This window comes from Cydia strobilella, chromosome 25 (genome assembly GCF_947568885.1).
Source record: "Cydia strobilella chromosome 25, ilCydStro3.1, whole genome shotgun sequence".
In the NCBI taxonomy this organism is placed as follows: Eukaryota; Metazoa; Arthropoda; class Insecta; order Lepidoptera; family Tortricidae; genus Cydia; species Cydia strobilella.
The window spans coordinates 5,585,837-5,605,628 of NC_086065.1; the positions used below are offsets into that span (position 1 = coordinate 5,585,837).

The 19,792-nt window shown below is 38.3% G+C and overlaps 3 protein-coding genes across 3 annotated transcripts in view; 1 reads left to right on the plus strand and 2 right to left on the minus strand.

The window, feature by feature from the left end:
• Positions 1 to 19,792, minus strand: part of LOC134752873 (peritrophin-1-like) — a 90,544-nt gene that overhangs the window by 64,236 nt on the left and 6,516 nt on the right. The gene's annotated exons all lie outside the window — the stretch shown is intronic.
• On the minus strand, positions 3,295 to 18,809 carry LOC134752864 (uncharacterized). The gene is made up of 7 exons (XM_063688631.1): positions 18,750 to 18,809; positions 18,527 to 18,662; positions 16,846 to 16,957; positions 15,242 to 15,401; positions 6,719 to 6,835; positions 4,380 to 4,523; positions 3,295 to 3,573 (listed from the first exon to the last, which is right to left on the minus strand). The coding sequence occupies exons 1-7, from the start codon at positions 18,804 to 18,806 to the stop codon at positions 3,505 to 3,507; spliced, it is 795 nt and encodes a 264-aa protein (XP_063544701.1). The 5' UTR covers positions 18,807 to 18,809; the 3' UTR covers positions 3,295 to 3,504.
• LOC134752833 (differentially expressed in FDCP 8 homolog) lies at positions 10,213 to 12,738 on the plus strand. The gene has a single exon (XM_063688592.1). It carries the CDS (start codon positions 10,518 to 10,520, stop codon positions 11,841 to 11,843), a length of 1,326 nt encoding a protein of 441 aa, XP_063544662.1. The 5' UTR covers positions 10,213 to 10,517; the 3' UTR covers positions 11,844 to 12,738.

The following is a 19,792-nucleotide window of genomic DNA, read 5'->3' on the forward strand; positions in this document are numbered from 1 at the left end:
GCAGAAACAGCAGGACGGACATGTAACAATAAAAGTATCTCTTATCTTTAAACACGTTAAACTCATGTACATGGGAAAGGTAGGAAACCTTTCCCATACAAACGGAGTTTCGTTCTCATTTTAAAACTACGTGTTGGAGTGTAATGAAACTTTGCACATACAATGACATTAGGTACATATAGTTCTGTAATTAGTTTATATAGCTCTAGTATATAAAACAAACAAAATAGAGCAAAAACAAGTTTTGTATGAAAAACTTAAGTTCGCTGTATTTTTTTTACTAACGTATCTGAAGCTACATAAACTAATTACAGACCTAGATATACCTTATCCTTATGTAAGTACAAAGTTTCAGAGCAATCTAGCTAGTCTTTTTAAAATGAGAGCGGAACTACGTTTGTATGGAGAACCGAGCTTGCCAGATGGAATACCCTAATTTATCGACTTACTTGTGGGGAGAAAAGTGCTTTTATTGAACACGTAATATTTACAACACAGGAATAAGTGGAATAACTAAATATTCATTAAATATAACTACTTAAAAATTGAATTAATATTAAATGAAACTATGTATAAACTAAATTAAAGACTTCCAGTTTTCCGAATATACAATTCACTTCTCTAGATTCTAAATTTAAGAATATAGGGCCAGTTGCACCAACCACTTAACATACTGATCAACATCACTCAACAGAGTACTATGAAAACTCCTATATAATAAAATGTGCCATTTTCAATCAAAAGGGTTGTCGGCGCTATTTCCATACAGCTTCAATTTGAAATCCACCTTATTAACAAGCGACAATGTGGTACCTTTTGGTTGAAAATGTCACAAATTTTGCGAACACTAACGGTGAGACGGTAACAGACGGTTTGGTGCTATGCCTACCCTAAGAAAATTGCTTATTGCAATATAATAATACTGTGGAAAACTAGTTAGACCAAGCTAAGTTGGCACCGATTTTGATAGCCCAGACGGAGCAAGTGTTATTTTAAACGTCATACTTCTATAGGGCCCTCCACACTCGTGCGTGAATCCCCTTTATGACCCTTTGCACCATCTGTGCTATCAAAATCGCTGCCAACTTTACCTGCAGTTAAAATAAATCGTTAAATATTGCTTAATTTTTATCTAAAATTACATTTGAGTAGGTACTTAATCTAGTTAGTGCGCTTTCATTTTATTAGCCTACAATTATTGACCTAATATACATATAACTTGCAAGAATTAGGATTAATCAAAGGCAAATTATTAAATACTTAATAATATAAAGGCAAGAAATACTTTAAATGTATGAAAGTCTTTAGCGTCATTAAATATTACACTAAGTAAGCAGTCTGGTTGATTTAGCTTATTTTTAGTCGAAAATTAACAAATATTCTATTGTTTGATGATTGTATAAATGATTTATGATAACTTTGCCCACCTGGGCAAAGTTACCAGGAGTTGGCAAAGTTGTCAACTTGTCAACCGACTGTTTACAAAATACATAAGAAATAAGAGCTTTAAAGTCTAAATGCTTAAATACATAAAGCCTAGTTCGGACTACGTTAGTAATTTAGTCGAGTGGCGAGTAGGTATTTGTGACTGCATGCCTAAAGGATCTATGCTGCACACGGAGCATAAGGACCCTTTAGGCATGCAGTCACCAATACTCGCGTAGTCCGAACAAGGCTTAAGTGATATTATTAACTATAGTCCGACAAGAAATGGGGTTGGCCGGTCGAAGCGTTTAGCAGCTGGCGCCAGCATAATAATAATAAATCATTTATTTCAGACCGAGCTGATCCATAGTTTGTTAGTTACAGAGTATCTTAATAACTATGTTAGTGGCACAATACAAAAACAACAATAATTAAAATTTAACAATACAAATATTAAACTACATATATTACCTACACATTGATAGATAGCTTGCCCTGTCAATCCTTAGAATTGTGTCAAATTTTTGTTTTTTTAATGCCCCGGATGCCAGCCCTTTAAGCCAAATCTCATAGAAAAAGGGGCAAGCTATGATGGCGCCATCTCTGCAAACCTTTGACAGTTGCCAACCCCATTGTAGAAAATTAAAGAGGGCGCCAAGTCCTACGTAACTGTCACATTTTTGACGTAAACTGATTACTTAAACATGGCAACAATGCAATATGGCAATTTATTAGTTCCATTTTATCTAATTTCTACTAATTTATGTCGCACTATAAACTACTTTATTGCATTTGAATGAGCTTAATTTCTTAAGTATGATGAATTAAGTCAATTAAGCACCGACGTGTCTATATTTTTAACCCCTCGCAAAATTGTAGGCATTTAGGTATTATTTTCAGGGGTCGGCAACATTTCAAGCAAATAAGTCGGTCACAGCTAAAATAAGTAAATCAAATCACATCATGTTTGGAAAACTAAGGTGAAGAACACACGGGATCGAGCGGTTTGAAATGTTATATCACGCGGTAATCCGCCTAGACCGGACATGGGCGTTTTCTAAAATAAATATTGAAAACCTGGCTACCTAGCCAAGATAACAATCGCTTGCGCTTCGCCATCGAATCGCTTTGTATCTCAATCAATCAATCTTTATGTAGAATGGCTCCATCGATACTGTCGATGATTTCGCCAACGGCAAAGTGGGATCCACGTGGGATCGAGTTATATTTCTTCAATCTTGATGTAAATCAGCCAGTGTACGGTAAAAGTATAAATAATACAATTATGGCCTCTAGGGCTCTATCCAGATACGGTTAGAGGTAGAAATACCAAATGCTCTTAGAGCACGACGTTGTTCGGTAGTTGTGATATTATGAGCTCTTGTATAGCGATAGCAACTATACAAGGGCCACGTGGAGCTACTTGGCGGTGACGCCAAAACGGTGGATAAACTCGTATCTAGATTAATTCTACATTATCCGCACACGTCTTCATTAGTTTACTGCATAATAAGCTATCAGTATTACACTTCAAACAACGTTAATGGGCAAAAACAAAAAAATAATCCCGACTCGATGTCGCCAAGATGGCGGTCGTCAAGCAACTCTCGCTTTGTATCTCTCTATCACTCTTCCATATTAGTTTGACGTGTGACAGTGACAGTTGCATTTCGTTCGCTACAGAGCGTTAGCGATTGGCATGTTGTCTACGGGGCCTGATTCTCACAGATCCTGTTGTTTTTGGGTTCTTTCAACTCAGAATCACTAGCATATTCAATCCTGATGATTAAAAAAAAATCTCCCAAAAATTTGTATGAAAATTGTTGAAAAAATTGGGGAGCGGGGGGGGGGGTCAAAAATAGGCCAAAATATGATCAGATGATTTCTGGACGACCCCTATGACCGCTAGGTGGCGCAAGCGCGAGCAGGCGTCCGTTCCGTAGCGGTGCGCGGAAACCACTATGGCTAGACACCAAAATTGGTGTGGGCCGCATGTACTTGTCGCGCTGCGACAAAATCGCGGAGTGACTCAGCCTGCTTGAGGTCAGGGTCGGGGTCAAACACGCCCGTTTTGCTGTCCTACTGGATACAGCAGTGGAAGGGATGGGTGAGCAGATAGTTGAGGACAATAGGCGTGCCGGCTGCGACCTGAAATCAAAATCCATACTATATCCATACTAATATTATAAATGCGAAAGTCTGTCTGTCTCTCTGTGTGTTACCTCTTCATGCTTAAACCGCTGAACCGATTAAGTTGAAATTTGGCATAGATAGTTTGAGTTCCGGGGAAGGACAGAATAGTTTTTATGTCGGAAATCATCCCTAAAGAGAGTGAAAAGGGGGGTGAAATTGAGAGATTCAATGAATTGCCTGGTAATTGATGTCAAGCAATTAAGCTTATGCTCAAATTGAATAATTGCTATTACACTTTATCCAGGCGCTAAACTTACTGTAGCTGCTGTTACTTATTCCACGCAGACGAAGTCGCGGGCAAAAGCTAGTTATTAATAAACTGAATTACATTTTATTTGTAAACTATTATTAAGTAAGAGAAGAGTAGGTGTAAGTTATTATTGAATTAGAGAGCTTCTGTGGCCAGTTTTTTTTAAAGGTACATTGGTTAAACCAAACGGCATGTGTACGAATTCAAATATACCTTTTTGCGGCACGAAATCAGTTTTCTTATTTTCTTCAACCACAATAAGCAAGAAGGATCGGTTCCATCCTCCCTACAGCTACTTCTTTAGCCAGTCAACTGGGGGGGGGGGGGCAAGTTGATATCGCCGGAGGCCTGGGGGGGCAGAGGCCGCAGAGGGGCATACATTGTAATGATTGTATGTAAAATTTGAGCTCCTCCATGGGCGTAGGCACCTGCCTGCATGTTTTTCCTCCATTAATCCGTGTTATCGGACACGTTGTCCGACGAGACGGACTACTGAACAACTTGTACCTACCTCCATCTCGAGGTGCGCGTCGGGTTCAGCTTCCGTGTTATCGGACACGTTGTCCGACGACGACACGGACTTCTCTTTAGGCTCGTCCGCGTCCAGCAACATGTCGGTGGATGCGTTGTCTTCAGGCACAGTGTCTATAAATACCTAGAATTTAAATAAGTTATATTTATTTTTATACACGCTTTTTTTGCTGACTACACACAGTCGAAGTCAAAAATATCGATCCAGACAAATGGCTTAAAAATATGTGAACACGACTTTATTGTCTAAGGTGTAAGAGCGTACACATATTTTTGAAACTTTGTTAATGTATATATATTTATGCCCTTGACTGTACCTCCTGCCTTTTCCACTTCTACAGCTGAGTGAGTCAGATTTATGGGCAGGGATATCATCCTCCACCGCATGGTATAATTATTTTTATTTTTTTATTATTTTTTTTTATTTCCTCACATACAATTATCATTACGGGATGAACCTAATGCGATAATTTAGCAAAAAATTAAATGTATAAACATACAAAATACAAGTACCTATATCTAACAAATCATTTTTTTTACTACATAACTACCTATTCAATATAACAAAGATTTAATAATGCTACTATTGTGAATTCACTCATCGTACATGAGAATAGGTCTATATGCGTGGCTATGAGGTTCAGGGAACGCACGGCGCCTCGCGCAGCAGCTTGGTGCGCCCGCGCGGCACGGCCAGCAGCCTGGGCCGACGGCGCGCCCCGTAAGTGCGCGGAACACAAATACCCACCGACCCCAATATATCCGCATTGTATATCTTACCCCTAAGCAGCTTAAAGATATATGTAACGAGTGCTAGCTCCCTTCTGACTTTCAGCGCAGACTCGCGAACCACGTGACTGACACAAGCCTACGTCACCATGCTGCACAGGTTCACGATGACGTGCGCTTGTGCCAGTCACGTGGTTCGCGAGTCTCGGAACAGAGTACCAGGCGGAGTATATTATTATACTATGCTCCACCTCATACTAGCGTCTTTTGAGCGTCGGCGCCTAGTCAGCGCTATGAAAAATGGCGTCGCTGCGCAGTTGCGCCAGCGCAGCGTCGAGCAGCAGCCATAGAGTTGACTAGACGCCGCCGATGCTTGGGAGACGCTATAATGTGGTCTTTCTATCATTTCTATACTTAAGAGGCCGTAGTCGATTTTGGAGCAAAAATGTAAAATTGATAGATTTAGTCGTTGAAATTATACACGTTTTGTTACGTAATATCTAAATAACAAGTATTGATTTCTATTAGCATGTCTTCTCATCTTGCCTTTTAATAATGAGGTAGCGAGCGTGCGTCACCGGTAATGCATGAAGAGAAGGGGCAGTTTTTAAAAATTCATCAAAAAATCATGGTGGTAAATTATACAAATTGATGTATAAGTATAGTTTCAGCAAATGTTGTAGATTGTTTAAGTATCAAAATTACGTTGAAATTAAGTCGATTTTCAGAGAAATTGTCACTTGTTTTGAAGTAATTTCTGGAGAAAATTGATTTCGTCTAACTTTCATTTACACTACTTCAAAGTCATAATAATAAAAATGTAGTCTGATAAACGTCAAGAACAGGATATGTGTAATACAAAATTACCATGTTTAGCAGTCCAAACTTTACGAAATTAACAAATAAGAGCGACAAAATCAGTGCCTTACGCGCGTTTACCTAAACGTCCATCAGAAAAGCAAACATTACTAATTTAGTAAGTCTGTTTTCAAAAAACTGATCTGATAAAAGGTAAGATAAGAGGACGTGCTAATAGAAACCAGTACTTGTTATTTCAATAAGGTAACAAAAGGTGTAAAATTTCACGGACTAAATCTATCAATTTTACATTTTTGCGACTAAAATCGACACCGGCCTCTTAAGAGTAAGTCTCTTGTCGGTGGAGCAATTTCCATGTTTCGCGGTCCTCTGCCTTCTCTTTGACAGCCTGATACGACACGACGTTGAGTTTTTCCTTTATTTGATACATGTACGCTCTCCTTGGTCTTCCCTCCTTCCTCTTTGCTTCAACTTTCCCTTCTATGTTTTTGATAAATTCGTCGTCTCGTATCAGGTGCCCAAGCATCTTTCCTCTTCCATTATACATAGTTCTTAACAAACTCCTCTTTTCTCCTACTATACGTAAAAACCTCTTCGTTCGTCTTTCTATATCCGACGCGTATCCCGATCATTACATAACTCATCAAGCCCTAGTTTAAACTAGGAATCCTAGTAGACGGACGGACGGACAACAAAGTGATCCTATAAGGGTTCCGTTTTTTTACTTTTGAGGTACGGAACCCTAAAATAGGTAAAAATTGTGAAAGATACCTCGTTATCATCATCATGCTGGCACTTGCTGACCTGGCTCGCGTAGAGAGCCGCGTAATACTCGTACTCATCATCTTCAGACGACTCCTCATCTTCGTCGCATTCGAAGTAGCGGCTCTGAAACAGTCATAAAACATAATAAATTTTGTACTAAGCAGGAACACATCTGCAAAGACTGCAAACGATACCATACCGATAACGATATATATACGAAACTATACATACCAGCTTAGAAATAAATGAAAAGTGGAAAAATTCACTGTCTCGGGTGAGACAAGACTTGCGCCTCTGAACCACTATAGTCCATCGCTTTGCCAACTGAGCTAAAAAGACTTCACTCGATGCCAGCGAATATTTCCACCATATCACTCATATACGCCCAAAATAGTGATTTTTTTAAGGCGGTTCCCTGAGCCAGAAGGCGAAAAATCTCCTTATATGATCATGTTTTTCTAAGAGGCGTTGATATTCGTAGACGTGGAAAAAATATATGTAGTTCTTGACTATATTATCTTTAACAACATAGCTTCCGATACACGAATTATGACACTTCGCTCGATACAATTAATTCCCTAAGTAACCTCTAACTCGGACTTTTAATCCTACTTTACTCGGTTATTTATTATGTGATACTATAAACAAAAAAAGAAGAAAAAACAATCTTAACATAAATAGTAATTTCATAGCTTTAGAATTTCGATATTGTAAGGTAACGTTTTTAAAATAAATAAAAACCGACAAAACTCGATTAAAATTGACACTTGGCGCGTATGTTCTTTCCCGTTCTTTCTTGCGAAATGTGACAAAGACAGCGGCAAACCGATGGAACGGCCTTAATAAAACATATTTTCTAATATTTACATTGTTGGCAAACAATTAAGTACCTAAGTAGTGTGATCGACCTAATGGAGAGCGGTTATTGTACCCAATGGACGTACGCCTGCAACAACCAGAGATTCACATGCGCGTTTATGGAAACCGTAAGTAAAGTTCGTAGATTTCAAACAGTCCCCTTTCGGCTTATCCTTTGTCTATTGTTAAATGAAACCGCACGTGCTACTTACTAGCATAAAAAAATGGTATGGCCGTTTTAACCGGTTATTCAATTACCACTCTATGGAGATTGCAATAAGGTTTAAAATGAATTAATGGGAAAACATATTCCTTAGCTGTGTGGTCTTTGCGGTTACTGAGTGCCGGCAAGTCGAACCAGAACAATTGCTACAGAACCAGTCTAAAATGTGTCATCGATATGCGTAACAAAGGCGCGTTATAGGAGAGCGCACTTACACTGGTTTTTTTAGCGTTGGACTAGCCCGCGCTCGCCACGATGCACGAACCAGGTAAAGGACAGGGACGGATTGCGATTAAAACATCTTGATGGATTCATGACAAGTATGTATTTACATATTTAAAACAAACAATAATAACATTTTTTTACTATTCAGTTAAATAATAACATTAGGTAATAATCCGTTTTACAAATAATCAACTATTAAAATATTCCTCTCTAATGTTACAGACTAAAAACTAAAACTATATTTAACAAAATTAATACATACATGCCCTTTTTAAACAATATCGGCTTTTTTTCAATATATAGGTATTACAGACAAATTTTTAATAAACTAAAATAACGTTTTTTTATACAATGTAAATAATAAACAACCACCCCTCTGTCATAATTAATGTGACAGAAGATTCCGAAGATGAAGAAACTAGTTAAAAAAAGTAGTCGTGATTTTTGTTATTTATTAATTGAATATATCTACATCTTTATTTATATTGTACCAATGCATGTTTATTTATATTTTTAGTTAGTAATTCATATTTTATGTATGTATAACTCATTACTGTTTGGCTGGTTGTTTATTATTTACATTGTATAAAAAAACGTTATTTTAGTTTATTAAAAATTTGTCTCTAATACCTATATATTGTAAAAAAGCCGATATTGTTTAAAAAGGGCATATATGTATTAATTTTGTTAAATATAGTTTTAGTTTTTAGTCTGTAACATTAGAGAGGAATATTTTAATAGTTGATTATTTGTAAAACGGATTATTACCTAATGTTATTATTTAACTGATTAGTAAAAAAATGTTATTATTGTTTGTTTTAAATATGTAAATACATACTTGTCATGAATCCATCAAAATGTTTTAATCGCAATCCGTCCCTGTCCTTTACCTGGTTCGTGCATCGTGGCGAGCGCGGGCTAGTCCAACGCTAAAAAAACCAGTGTAAGTGCGCTCTCCGATAACGCGCCTTTGTTACGCATATCGATGACACATTTTAGACTGGTTCTGTAGCGTTCGACTTGCCGGCACTCAGTAACCGCAAAGACCACACAGCTAAGGAATACGTTTTCCCATTAGTTCATTTTAAACCTTATTGCAATCTCCATAGAGTGGTAATTGAATAACCGGTTAAAACGGCCATACCATTTTTTATGCTAGTAAGTAGCACGTGCGGTTTCATTTAACAATAGACAAAGGATAAGCCGAAAGGGGACTGTTTGAAATCTACGAACCTTACTTACACTACTTTTTTTTAACCAAAACATTCTAGAGTTAGACCAAGAAAAGTCTGCAACGATTTTGATAGCACACGCAGTGCAATTATTATTTATACGTCATAATTTCATAGAAGTTTGACGTTTAAAATAACACTTGCACTGCGTGTGCTATCAAAATCGTTGCAGACTTATCTTGGTTTAACTCTAGCACCCATAATTGACAAAAAAGCGCAAAATTCAAATTTTCTATGGGCCGATTACCCTTCGCGCCTAAATTATTTAATTTGCCGCTTTTTTCTACTGACGGACATGGCTTGTTAGACTATACCTACCTATCGATTGGCATGCCTAAAAATACAGTATCCGTTGGCTTAAAAGACTCGCATCCAGGCCATAAATGTAAAAAAAAAACAGTATCCCGACTAGACAGCTACCTAACCCACCCTGCATAAAAACTTGTTTATGTAGCTGACTGTACCAAAATATTTACTCTGCAATGAACATGTTTACCTATATTCCGTCCTTTTGACCTAATAACATATTTAGCTCATTTTATGTAAACATAGACGTCATGGAAACGGAATACATGAATAATTTAAATAGTTTACACATATTATATTCATCATACCTGTTTTCAAACAAGGCATCAATGTGCGCAGTTCATAATCATTGCGTTATGTTGGCATAAGCACGTTTCGTTCCACCTCACAAACTAAACTAAAGTTATGATTTGTATATTGAAAATAAGTTATATATTAATCCTTTACTTAGAAATATACTTTATATTAATCAATTGTAAATATTTGAATAATATATTAGTTATTTATTTAAAAGTTTGAACTTTTACTCGAAAATATAATTTGGTGAAACGGAACGTATTGATCAGATAACCAACATAACCACACGAATTATTCTGTCATCGTCAAATTTAATCCATGAAGCTATCTATATCCGTGGTCAAATCATTCCTTTTCGTCTAAATTACTAAAAAATATTTTGATCTAAATTCTATCTTATTCCAATAGTAGTAAAGATGTTCAATTGTCTACTTGAGCGTGTAACTTAATAGAAAATAGTAGAAATAGTCTCATTCGTAGTAAAAAATGACGACACCAGGGAAATATTTTCAATCGGTCAAAACAAAGGGAAATACGATTGAAGACATGAATGAACTGCGTTGCGTTACGTAGTGTGTTAAAACTCGGCAAACGCCCCACCAGACTTTAATTGTGCCACAGAAACAGTTAAAAGTTCTAGTTAATGTGATTAAAGTGCTCAACAATGGCTGCAGCGTTCGACTCGCCCAAATACCATAACAGTTTAATTTGCTGCAGCCCACGAACTGCGGACGCTTACTCGAAATCGTCCTCGTCGACCTCGGGTTGTGTCTCGGCTGATGAAAGCTACGATTCCTTAAATCAAGTACCAAAAACGATAGCGATCAAAAAATTAAAGATCCACAGCACAGCAACGAAAGAAGAAGTCGAAAAGGCGATAAAACAGTGCAAGGAACTGATTTTAAACAGCCAACAGTGCTCCGATGAGCGTAAATGGCTCGTTAGATATCTAGTCGAACTGCGATTACGTTTAGAAGATATTAAGGACACTGACGGACAGCCTAGATTAGGCGTGTGTATAAAAGGTCACCATTTTAAGCAACAAACGACGCCTCAGAACAGAAAACAGTACTGCGACCATTGTAGTGGTGTAATATGGAGTATTGTACAAAGCTCGTATATATGCAGCGACTGTGGTTATTTAAGTCATTACAAATGTGTGGACTACATTTGCAGAGTGTGTGCGCATGTTGTTATGACGGACAAGGGGCAGTTTGAGATGGATATCTGTCCGGAAAAAGGTTTAGCAGCTCAAGATTATAAATGTGCGGAATGTGGATCAGCGCTGACCTTTAAAGATGCCTGGAACGAGCCAAGGCTATGTGACTATACTGGCTTGTACTTCTGTGCAACTTGTCATTGGAATGATCAATCGGCGATACCTGCTAGAGTTGTACATAATTGGGACTGGGACAAGCATTATGTATCACGCCTCGCCTTCCAGATGCTAAATCTAGCTTGGAATCTGCCTTACATAGATGTAGAGAAAATCAATCCGAAGCTGTTTAACTTTATAGCGGAACTTGAATGGGTGCATAAGATGCGGAAAGACCTTGAGTGGATGAGGAGATACTTGTGTGCCTGTTCAGAGGGCTCCACTCTTCTTTCACCATTATTTATGCAGCTAGGAGATATAAATAAGAAGTACAGTATGGCACATTTGCAAGCGATTAATGACGGGACTCTAGAAACACAACTAACAGAGTTGACAGAGGTCTGCCGCACTCACATAACCAACTGCAATTTATGCTCAGGAAAGGGATATCTATGTGAAATTTGTATTAATAATGAGATTATCTATCCATTTGACAGTGGGGCCATTATGTGTAACAAATGTAACACCATGTTACATCGAGTATGCTGGCTCCGCAAGGGACAGAAATGCCCCAAATGTGTCCGATTAGAAGAACGTAAAAAACTACATGAAGTTACTGACGAAGCTGATACAACCGCTGAACATGAATATGACATAGACAAATTTGTTGAATGATTTGACATTAATATTTTATTTTCTACCTTATTTTTGCCAAACTGACATTTAAGTCACTGGACTTGCAAAATATACATGCAATTTTGTAAATTAACGTTAAACGGTGCTGTACATTTTAGCAATAAAATATGATCAAAGCTTTAAATAAATGGCGTAATTAAAAGAGGTTCACAACTTGGCAATACTTTAAGCTTCCTCAAATACCTATAATTTAGACTAAAATATGAACTCACTTAAAAATTTTAATTATGAACTATTTAATGATCTAAACCTTGTATTAATTGATATTAAAAAAAATTAATTTCATGTAAATTGGCTTTTTTGTGTAAGTATAATCTTTTGACTACTAATAATTTGTTTATTATGATTTCAATGTATTTCACTATTTTTGTATTGACTTTCTTTTGACATAATAAATATCTATGGCCAGGCACTGATCATCCGAAAAGTCCTCATCAGATATATCTGACTGAACAAGATGCTCATATCATCTGAATGTGATTATCATAAATATTTCATGTTCATTATGTTCAACTTCAACTATTTTAGAGCATTATATATCTATAGTACAGATATATTTGATGATGGACTAAAAAATTAAATCAGCCTTGCTTCAAATTATATGTAGATTTAAAAATTGGACTTCCAAATAAGGTTGACATGTAGAATGTAAACATTTAATTAAATATAGTGACATTGTTGTGTTTATGTATTCGTATTAGACCATACAGATGTCAAGGGAATAGACGGCCTGTGATTTTGTATGTTGTTCCATTATCTTGTATGTTAATGTTAAGTTAGATATTTTGTTAAATTTATATTTACAGTAAAATATTAAATCTATTACAATGAAATTGTATTTAATTTAATGAGTCAGTAAAACCATTTCTCCATTCATAGATTCATACGAAGTACCCATTTTCCTCTGGATATTGACATTATGTAAAATAATTTTACACAATTTGATGTACATACTTACCGATACCTATATTATGATATTAACCATAGCTATGCCTTTTCGTTTGACTTTTGTAGATCTGTCTTCTTCGTGAACCATTTGGCATATGATATTTTTTTATGAAAAATGGTCTTTAAAAAAATACAATATAGCTCTAAGGGCCTAGTCACCTTACAGATAATTGCATGCGATTTGCGTAAAGGGGCCTACCGCAAAAACCGAAATTCGCAAATTGTGGGGATCTTTCTCTTTTACTCCAATGAAGGCGTAATGTAATTAGAGTAAAAGAAAGAGGCCCGCAATTTGCGAACTTAAATTTTCGCGGTTATAGGCCAGTCCGCAGGACGGTATATCGGCCTGTCAGAACAAAAATTTGACAGTTCCGAACAACTGACAGGCCGATATCGTCAGGCGGACTGATAGTCAGTGGCCCCCTTTACATGCAGCATTTGTTCGATCGATTTGAATTCGTTGCACCTACTTATCAATTATCTAAAACTGCATGCAACTATTTGAACTATCGGTGAGGACTTGAGGAGAGTAGAGGCCCTAGTTTTTATCTGTTCTAAAAACAGGTTACGGGGCCACTTGCACGAGAATATTCCAATCCTGTTGGACACAACTCGGTCAGACCTTGCCGGGACACGTGCTTATCTGAAGGCCGAAAGATAACCCGGGGCGTATCATTAAATGCATGTTGTAGTTTAATAAAATAACGTCGCGTGTACATGATTCATTTTCATAATGCACTTACTCGTATGATTCACTGATTTAAACTTTCACTATTTCTACTCATTATTATTCAAAATGACGGGACTTAATCGTGTAAAATAAGTTTTAAATTTACCTCCGACGTTTCGAGGACGGCGTTGTCCCCGTGGTCTCGGTGAAGACTGAGTACAACGCCGTCCTCGAAACGTCGAAGGTAAAAAAAACTTATTTTACGCGTTAAGTCCCGTCGTTGTGAATAATAATGCACTTACGATTGTGATGAAAACGGGTCACTTAAATCACTTTGTATGAAAACGGACTAGAGTAAGACCAAGGGACCAAGGTAAGTTGGCAGCGAATTCTATAGCCCAGACTGTGCTGTGTCATAATTTCTTGAGTTATAAATCATTGATCTGATCATATTTTATTCATACAAAGTGATTTTGTTATGTATTTATAGCCCGCTCCAGACTACGCGGCGCGAAGCCGCGAGCGCGATTGTGGAGTCGATTTTGCTAATTAGCGAACTAGACTCTACAGTCCACACTCGCGTTCGCGCACGAGTATGGAGGGCCCTTATGACCAATGGGATTGGCAACTGTCAAAGGTTTGCAGAGATGGCGCCATCATAGCTTGCCCCTTTTTCTATGAGATTTGGCTTAAAGCTCTAAAAATCTGTAGTCTGTTGAACGTCTTTCTCTAGCACGGCTTTTCTGTTCCTTTTGCGCGGAACCACACGTCATTGTAAAAACTGCTAGACCGATTTCGATAAAATCTAAATAGGACTAGCTGGGAAGGAATTTTCCAAATCGGTTCAGGCGTCTAGGCGGTTAATAATGTTAATATACATAAAACACCGGACAAGTGCGAGTTGGACTCGTTCACCGAGGATTCCGTACTTTTTAGTATTTGTTGTAATTGTTGTTATAGCGGCAAATTGTTGCTATCACGGTTTATGAGATGCAGCCTGGTAATAGACAGACAGACGGACAGTGGAGTCTTAGCAATAGGGCCCCGTTGTTACCCTTTGGGTACGGAACCCTACAAAAAGATATCACCGAATCGAGAACCTCCTCCTTTTTTTGAAGTCGGCTAAAAACTAACTTGAACCACACAATAAGTAATAGTACAGTCGAATTTACACATTTCTTCACCTTAATCCATTGCAATAAGGCATGCATTGCATTTATGAACTCGACTGTACTACTACTATATACCGTACAGAAAGGGCACTTCCCGCACTTTCTACAAACCCAAAGTCTGGCAGCGATTCAGGTACGAATCATGCGTCCCTTTCTAATGTATGGCACTTTCCCTTTCGGCTATTTAGGGTTGTCAAAATTCAAGTCATTATCTTAAATAAAAATAAATAAATATTATAGGACATTCTTACACAGATTGACTAAGTCCCACGGTAAGCCCAAGGAGGCTTGTGTTATGGGTATTCAGACAACGATATATATATATAAATACATAGAAAACACCCATGACTCAGGAACAAATATCTGTGTTCATCACACAAATAAATGGCCCGGTACGCAGGATTCGAACCCAGAACCATCGGCTTCACAGGCAGGGTCACTACCCAGGCCAGACCGGTCGTCAAAAACGTCTTATCTGTACAGTATCTTACCTTATAATTGCTCGGAGCAATGCTGAGCCGAACGGAGCCGAAATTACCCGAAAGGAGTGTCTCCCCACTGCTTGTACTTGAACCATTATTACCTACCTGACATTCTAGGCACCGGCAGGAGTCTCGGTAGGTGCACGTAGTGAGGGCGGCCAAGTGTTTCAAATAGGCGTGCGACTGTAAGCGACGTTTGCGTCGCGCGAGGGAAGTTATTGCGTTGAAGATATTCACGCGGCGGCCTTTGGATTTTGGTGTGTCACTGTTGACAAGAAAATAAATTGAAATTGAAAATATTTATTTCAGGCACAGAACAGAACCCATATAATAAGTACAACAATTATAATATGCTACATATAAATATGTTAAGAGTGGCTAGCCAATCGTGTTAGGTACAAACAAAGAGGGATATAATAAGATAGAGCGGTATAGCATTATGTGTGCCGTTTTCAATCAAAAGGTACCACATTGTCGCTTGCCATACGGACACCATAGAGTAACTTATACTAGAGCGGTACTGTCATAGTAAATTTTGTAACCCCAGTAAATTCACTGCCATCTGTCGACACACTTTAAAACTAAAAATAAATATTTTTAAAAATACGATAAAATGTATTTAGATATGGATAAATTATTTTTTTTATTTGCATTAATAATTTTTATGATTTTGACCCATGTTCTTTCACTGATATGCGTTAAAATTGTTAAATAACAAACGAAACCGTCAACGCCATCTATACGACAGTTGGCCAAAGCTAGTAGCGCCCTCTGAACGAGAATCAAATTTTCTTGATTTTCGAGGCACGTTTTTTTCTTAGACTGTATCCATCTATTACGGAGTTATATCTATCTTTGCGGACACTAAGGAAGTGTCATGTTGTAAGTGAACTTACTACTAATAAGTTCACACCTTGATATCATAGTTAGTTTCATTCAAATAAATATTTCATCTTAAAAAAAATATCCAAATATGTATGCAATTAACTTTTATAGGTGTTTAGCTTGAGAAAGTAATTTTTATATTCGTGATTTGTAAGTGTTTGATTTAGTGTACAGCATATTACTTTGTATATTGTATATTTATTTTGTAATAAAGAACATATAAAAACAAACAAACAAACATAGCTCTGACAGGTTATTCGTATAAAGATACTATCCAATTTCGTCCTTATGGTAAGTGACAATCTACCTTTTGATTGAAAACGTCACATGTGGGAAATTTTCCCGAAAGCTTTGGCTCTTTTAGGCTGCGTCATACCAAAGAGGATATAATAGAATAGAGCGATACTGTCATAGTACATTTTATAACCACAGAAAATTCACTGCCATCTATCGATACACTTTAAAACTAAAAATGAAGATTTATAAAAATACAATAGAATGTATTTAATAATGGTTAAATGGTTTTTTTATTTGCATTAATTATTTTTATATGATTTGACCCATGTCCTTCCACTGTGATATGCGTTAAAGTTGTTAAATAACAAACGAAACCGTCAACGCGCTCTATACGAGAGTAGGCTAAAGGTAGTGGCGCCATCTGATCGAGAATCAATTTTTCGTGGATTTTCGAGGCACGTTTTTTCCTTATCTTTGGTACAAATGTGTAACGAACGAAACCTCGCAGTAACTCAGGGTTTAATTTTAGGGCCTCTTCTCTTCCTTCTCTTTGCTAATTTACACCTAATAGACAAAAGAGAGTTCACCTGTCATTAACATTGCCGTTTAGTTGCGCCGGTCTCATGTCCTCGCATAGCGCCGCCTCGCTCGGCCGCCGCTTAGCTCGCCTCTTCACTCCCGTATCTTTGTCCTCGTTTACTTTAACAAAGTTAATATTAAAATTATAACATGAAATTGAATTACAAACCAAAACTATATCAAACCTTAGCGGTGGACTAAAAACTATTATTTATAAGTAACTACTCTTAAATTTTTCACCAAAGCCTTGTTTTGTAGATTGTAGGCACACAGTCATAACCCCGCTCCAGACTACGCGGCGCGAAGCCGCGATTCGCGCACGAGTGTAAAGGGGGCTTTAGGGCCTACCGCGAACGAACACCGCACCGCAATTCGCAAATTGCGGGCATCTTTATCTTTTACTCCAATTAAGGCGTATGAGAGACAGAGAAAGCTGCATTTTGCAACTTCGGTGTTCGCGGTACTAGGCCTGGCCGGACATGTAAAAAGCACCTTAAATATGTACCATTAATATCATTGTCGTTGCACACCATCGCTCGTTATTCTGCGAGTTCATGTCTGGCTAGAGAGAGCTGGCCGTGGAACATGTTTGAGAAGAGTTCCCGTTTTCTACATCGAAGGGATGGTCGGGTCGGTTAAATAGGGTACCGTCAGTAGGGATAATATACCTAGTAAAGAAGTACCGTTAATATCATTGTCGTTGCACGATCGCTTGTTGTTCTGCGAGTCCGTGTCTGGCCAGAGAGAGCTGGTTGTGGAGCCAGTTTTGAGAAGAGTTCCCGTTTTTAACATCGAAGGGATGGTCGGGTCGGTTGAGTAGGGATATAGTAAGGAAGTACCGTTAATATCATTGTCGTTACACGGTTGCTCGTTGTTTTGAGAGTCCGTGTCTGGGCAGAGAGAGCTGGCTGTGGAGAATGTGGAGCCAGTTTGACAAGAGTTCCCGTTTTCTACATCGAAGGGACGATCCGGTGCGGTGGTTAAGTACGATCGATGAGTCAGTGTCTGGGCAGAGAGAGCCTGTTTGAGAAGTTCCCGTTTTCTACATCGAAGGGACCATCCGGTTGGTTGAGTTAGTTGAGTACGATCGACGAGTCCGTGTCTGGGCAGTGAGAGCTGGCTGTAGAGCCTGTTTGAGAAGTTCCCGCTTTCTACATCGAAGGGACGATCCGGTTGGTTGAGTTAGTTGAGTACGATCGACGAGTCCGTGTCTGGGCAGAGAGAGCCTGTTTGAGAAGTTCCCGTTTTCTACATCGAAGGGACCATCCGGTTGGTTGAGTTAGTTGAGTATGATCGACGAGTCCGTGTCTGGGCAGTGAGAGCTGGCTGTAAAGCCTGTTTGAGAAGTTCCCGCTTTCTACATCGAAGGGACGATCCGGTTGGTTGAGTTAGTTGAGTACGATCGACGAGTCCGTGTCTGGGCAGTGAGAGCTGGCTGTAGAGCCTGTTTGAGAAGTTCCCGCTCTCTACATCGAAGGGACGATCCGGTTGGTTGAGTAGGGATATAGTAAGCAAGTACGTTACCTACCGTTAATATCGTTGTCGTTGCACCATCGCTCGTTGTTCTGCGAGTCTGTGTCGGGCCAGAGAGAGCGCGGGCTGTGGAGCTAGTTTGAGAAGAGTTCCCGTTTTCTACATCGAAGAGACGGTCGGGTTGGTTGAGTAGGGATATAGTACGGAAGTAAGTACCGTTAATATCGTTGTCGTTGCACCATCGCTCGTTGTTCTGAGAGTCCGTGTCTGGCCAGAGAGAGCTGGCTGTTGAGCCTGTTTGAGAAGAGTTCCCGTTTTCCACGTCGAAGGGACGGTCGGGTTGGTTGAGGACCTGAACATTACGAAGGAATCGATTTTGGACAATTTGTTCAATATGTTTGATAGTTGACATATTGAGATGCATTTAAAATATATCTACCTGATAATGTGCTCTGGTCCCCAGAAAGAACACCGCTCCAGAATTTCCGCCGTTCATTTTATCCCTAATACAGACATAATAATTAAGCGTAGGGTATTATAACTATACATATACAAAGTCCATTCTCAAGATCCCAGGTTTCGATGGCTCAGGGAGGTAAGAGAGGAGAGAGGAAGGAGCAAGATGTGGTTCGGCTCAAATGATTGTAGACTGCACATAAGGCCGTTGCAGTTTCGGTTCTAGTAATAATGCAAGCATCCATACTAGCATAATAAATGCAAATGTAATTCTGACTCTCTGTCTGCTTAAACCTAATTCGTAGTTAAATGTTTACAAAGATTAGGTTTTTATTTATGGAACTTATACAGGGTGGAAATAGATTTTGGGTCAGTGAGGGCAACTACCAGATCCCGTGATGCTAGGCGAAAATGATCGTAGGAGACCTTCCTTCGATTTAAAATTAATGAAGATTGGCGTTTACAGATTTTGGAAAAAACATACAGGATGCGAGAAAATGGTAATTTTTGACAAACTTTTTTTTTGATGCCAATCGATCCCATTCCTTTCCAGGATCAAAAGCTTGTATGGGACCAAAAAGAAATTTCCGGCTAGAAAAGCCATAAATCGAAAAAAACTTTCCCCATACAATTTGTATGAAAATGAAAAAAAATTGTTCACATGTATTTTTTTTATGTCAATCGATTCCATTTCTATCCAGTATCAATAGTTTCCTTGGGGTCAACTTTCGGTAATGTACAAAAAAGCCAGAAATTAAAGAAACCCAATTCTCAAACTACAAGTTCAATAAGTTCATTAATGAAATGTAATGAGAATATAACCAAGTTTCACAAGTCCTGGTGAGCCTGGTCATCGAAAATTCAGGCTTATATTTTTTTATCCATAACGCCGTAACTCCGTATTTCTTAAATGCCCTGAATGGCTTCTAAAAAAGAAGGGTGGGTATGTATAATACTATTACTTATTTTGTGGTAACGGCTATGCCATTTGTTTGTCTTTTGCTTTACTTGACAGTGGCACTACCG

Excerpts from the sequence above, each read along its gene's own strand:
- LOC134752833 (XM_063688592.1), top strand. The coding sequence starts at position 10,518 with ATGGCTGCAGCGTTCGACTCGCCCAAATACCATAACAGTTTAATTTGC.
- LOC134752864 (XM_063688631.1), bottom strand. The coding sequence starts at position 18,806 with ATGAACGGCGGAAATTCTGGAGCGGTGTTCTTTCTGGGGACCAGAGCA. Across the intron at positions 6,836-15,241 it reads GCCGGTGCCTAGAATGTCAG|AGCCGCTACTTCGAATGCGA; the intron begins GTAGGTAATAAT and ends TGACTGTTTCAG. Across the intron at positions 4,524-6,718 it reads AGCATGATGATGATAACGAG|GTATTTATAGACACTGTGCC; the intron begins GTATCTTTCACA and ends TTTAAATTCTAG.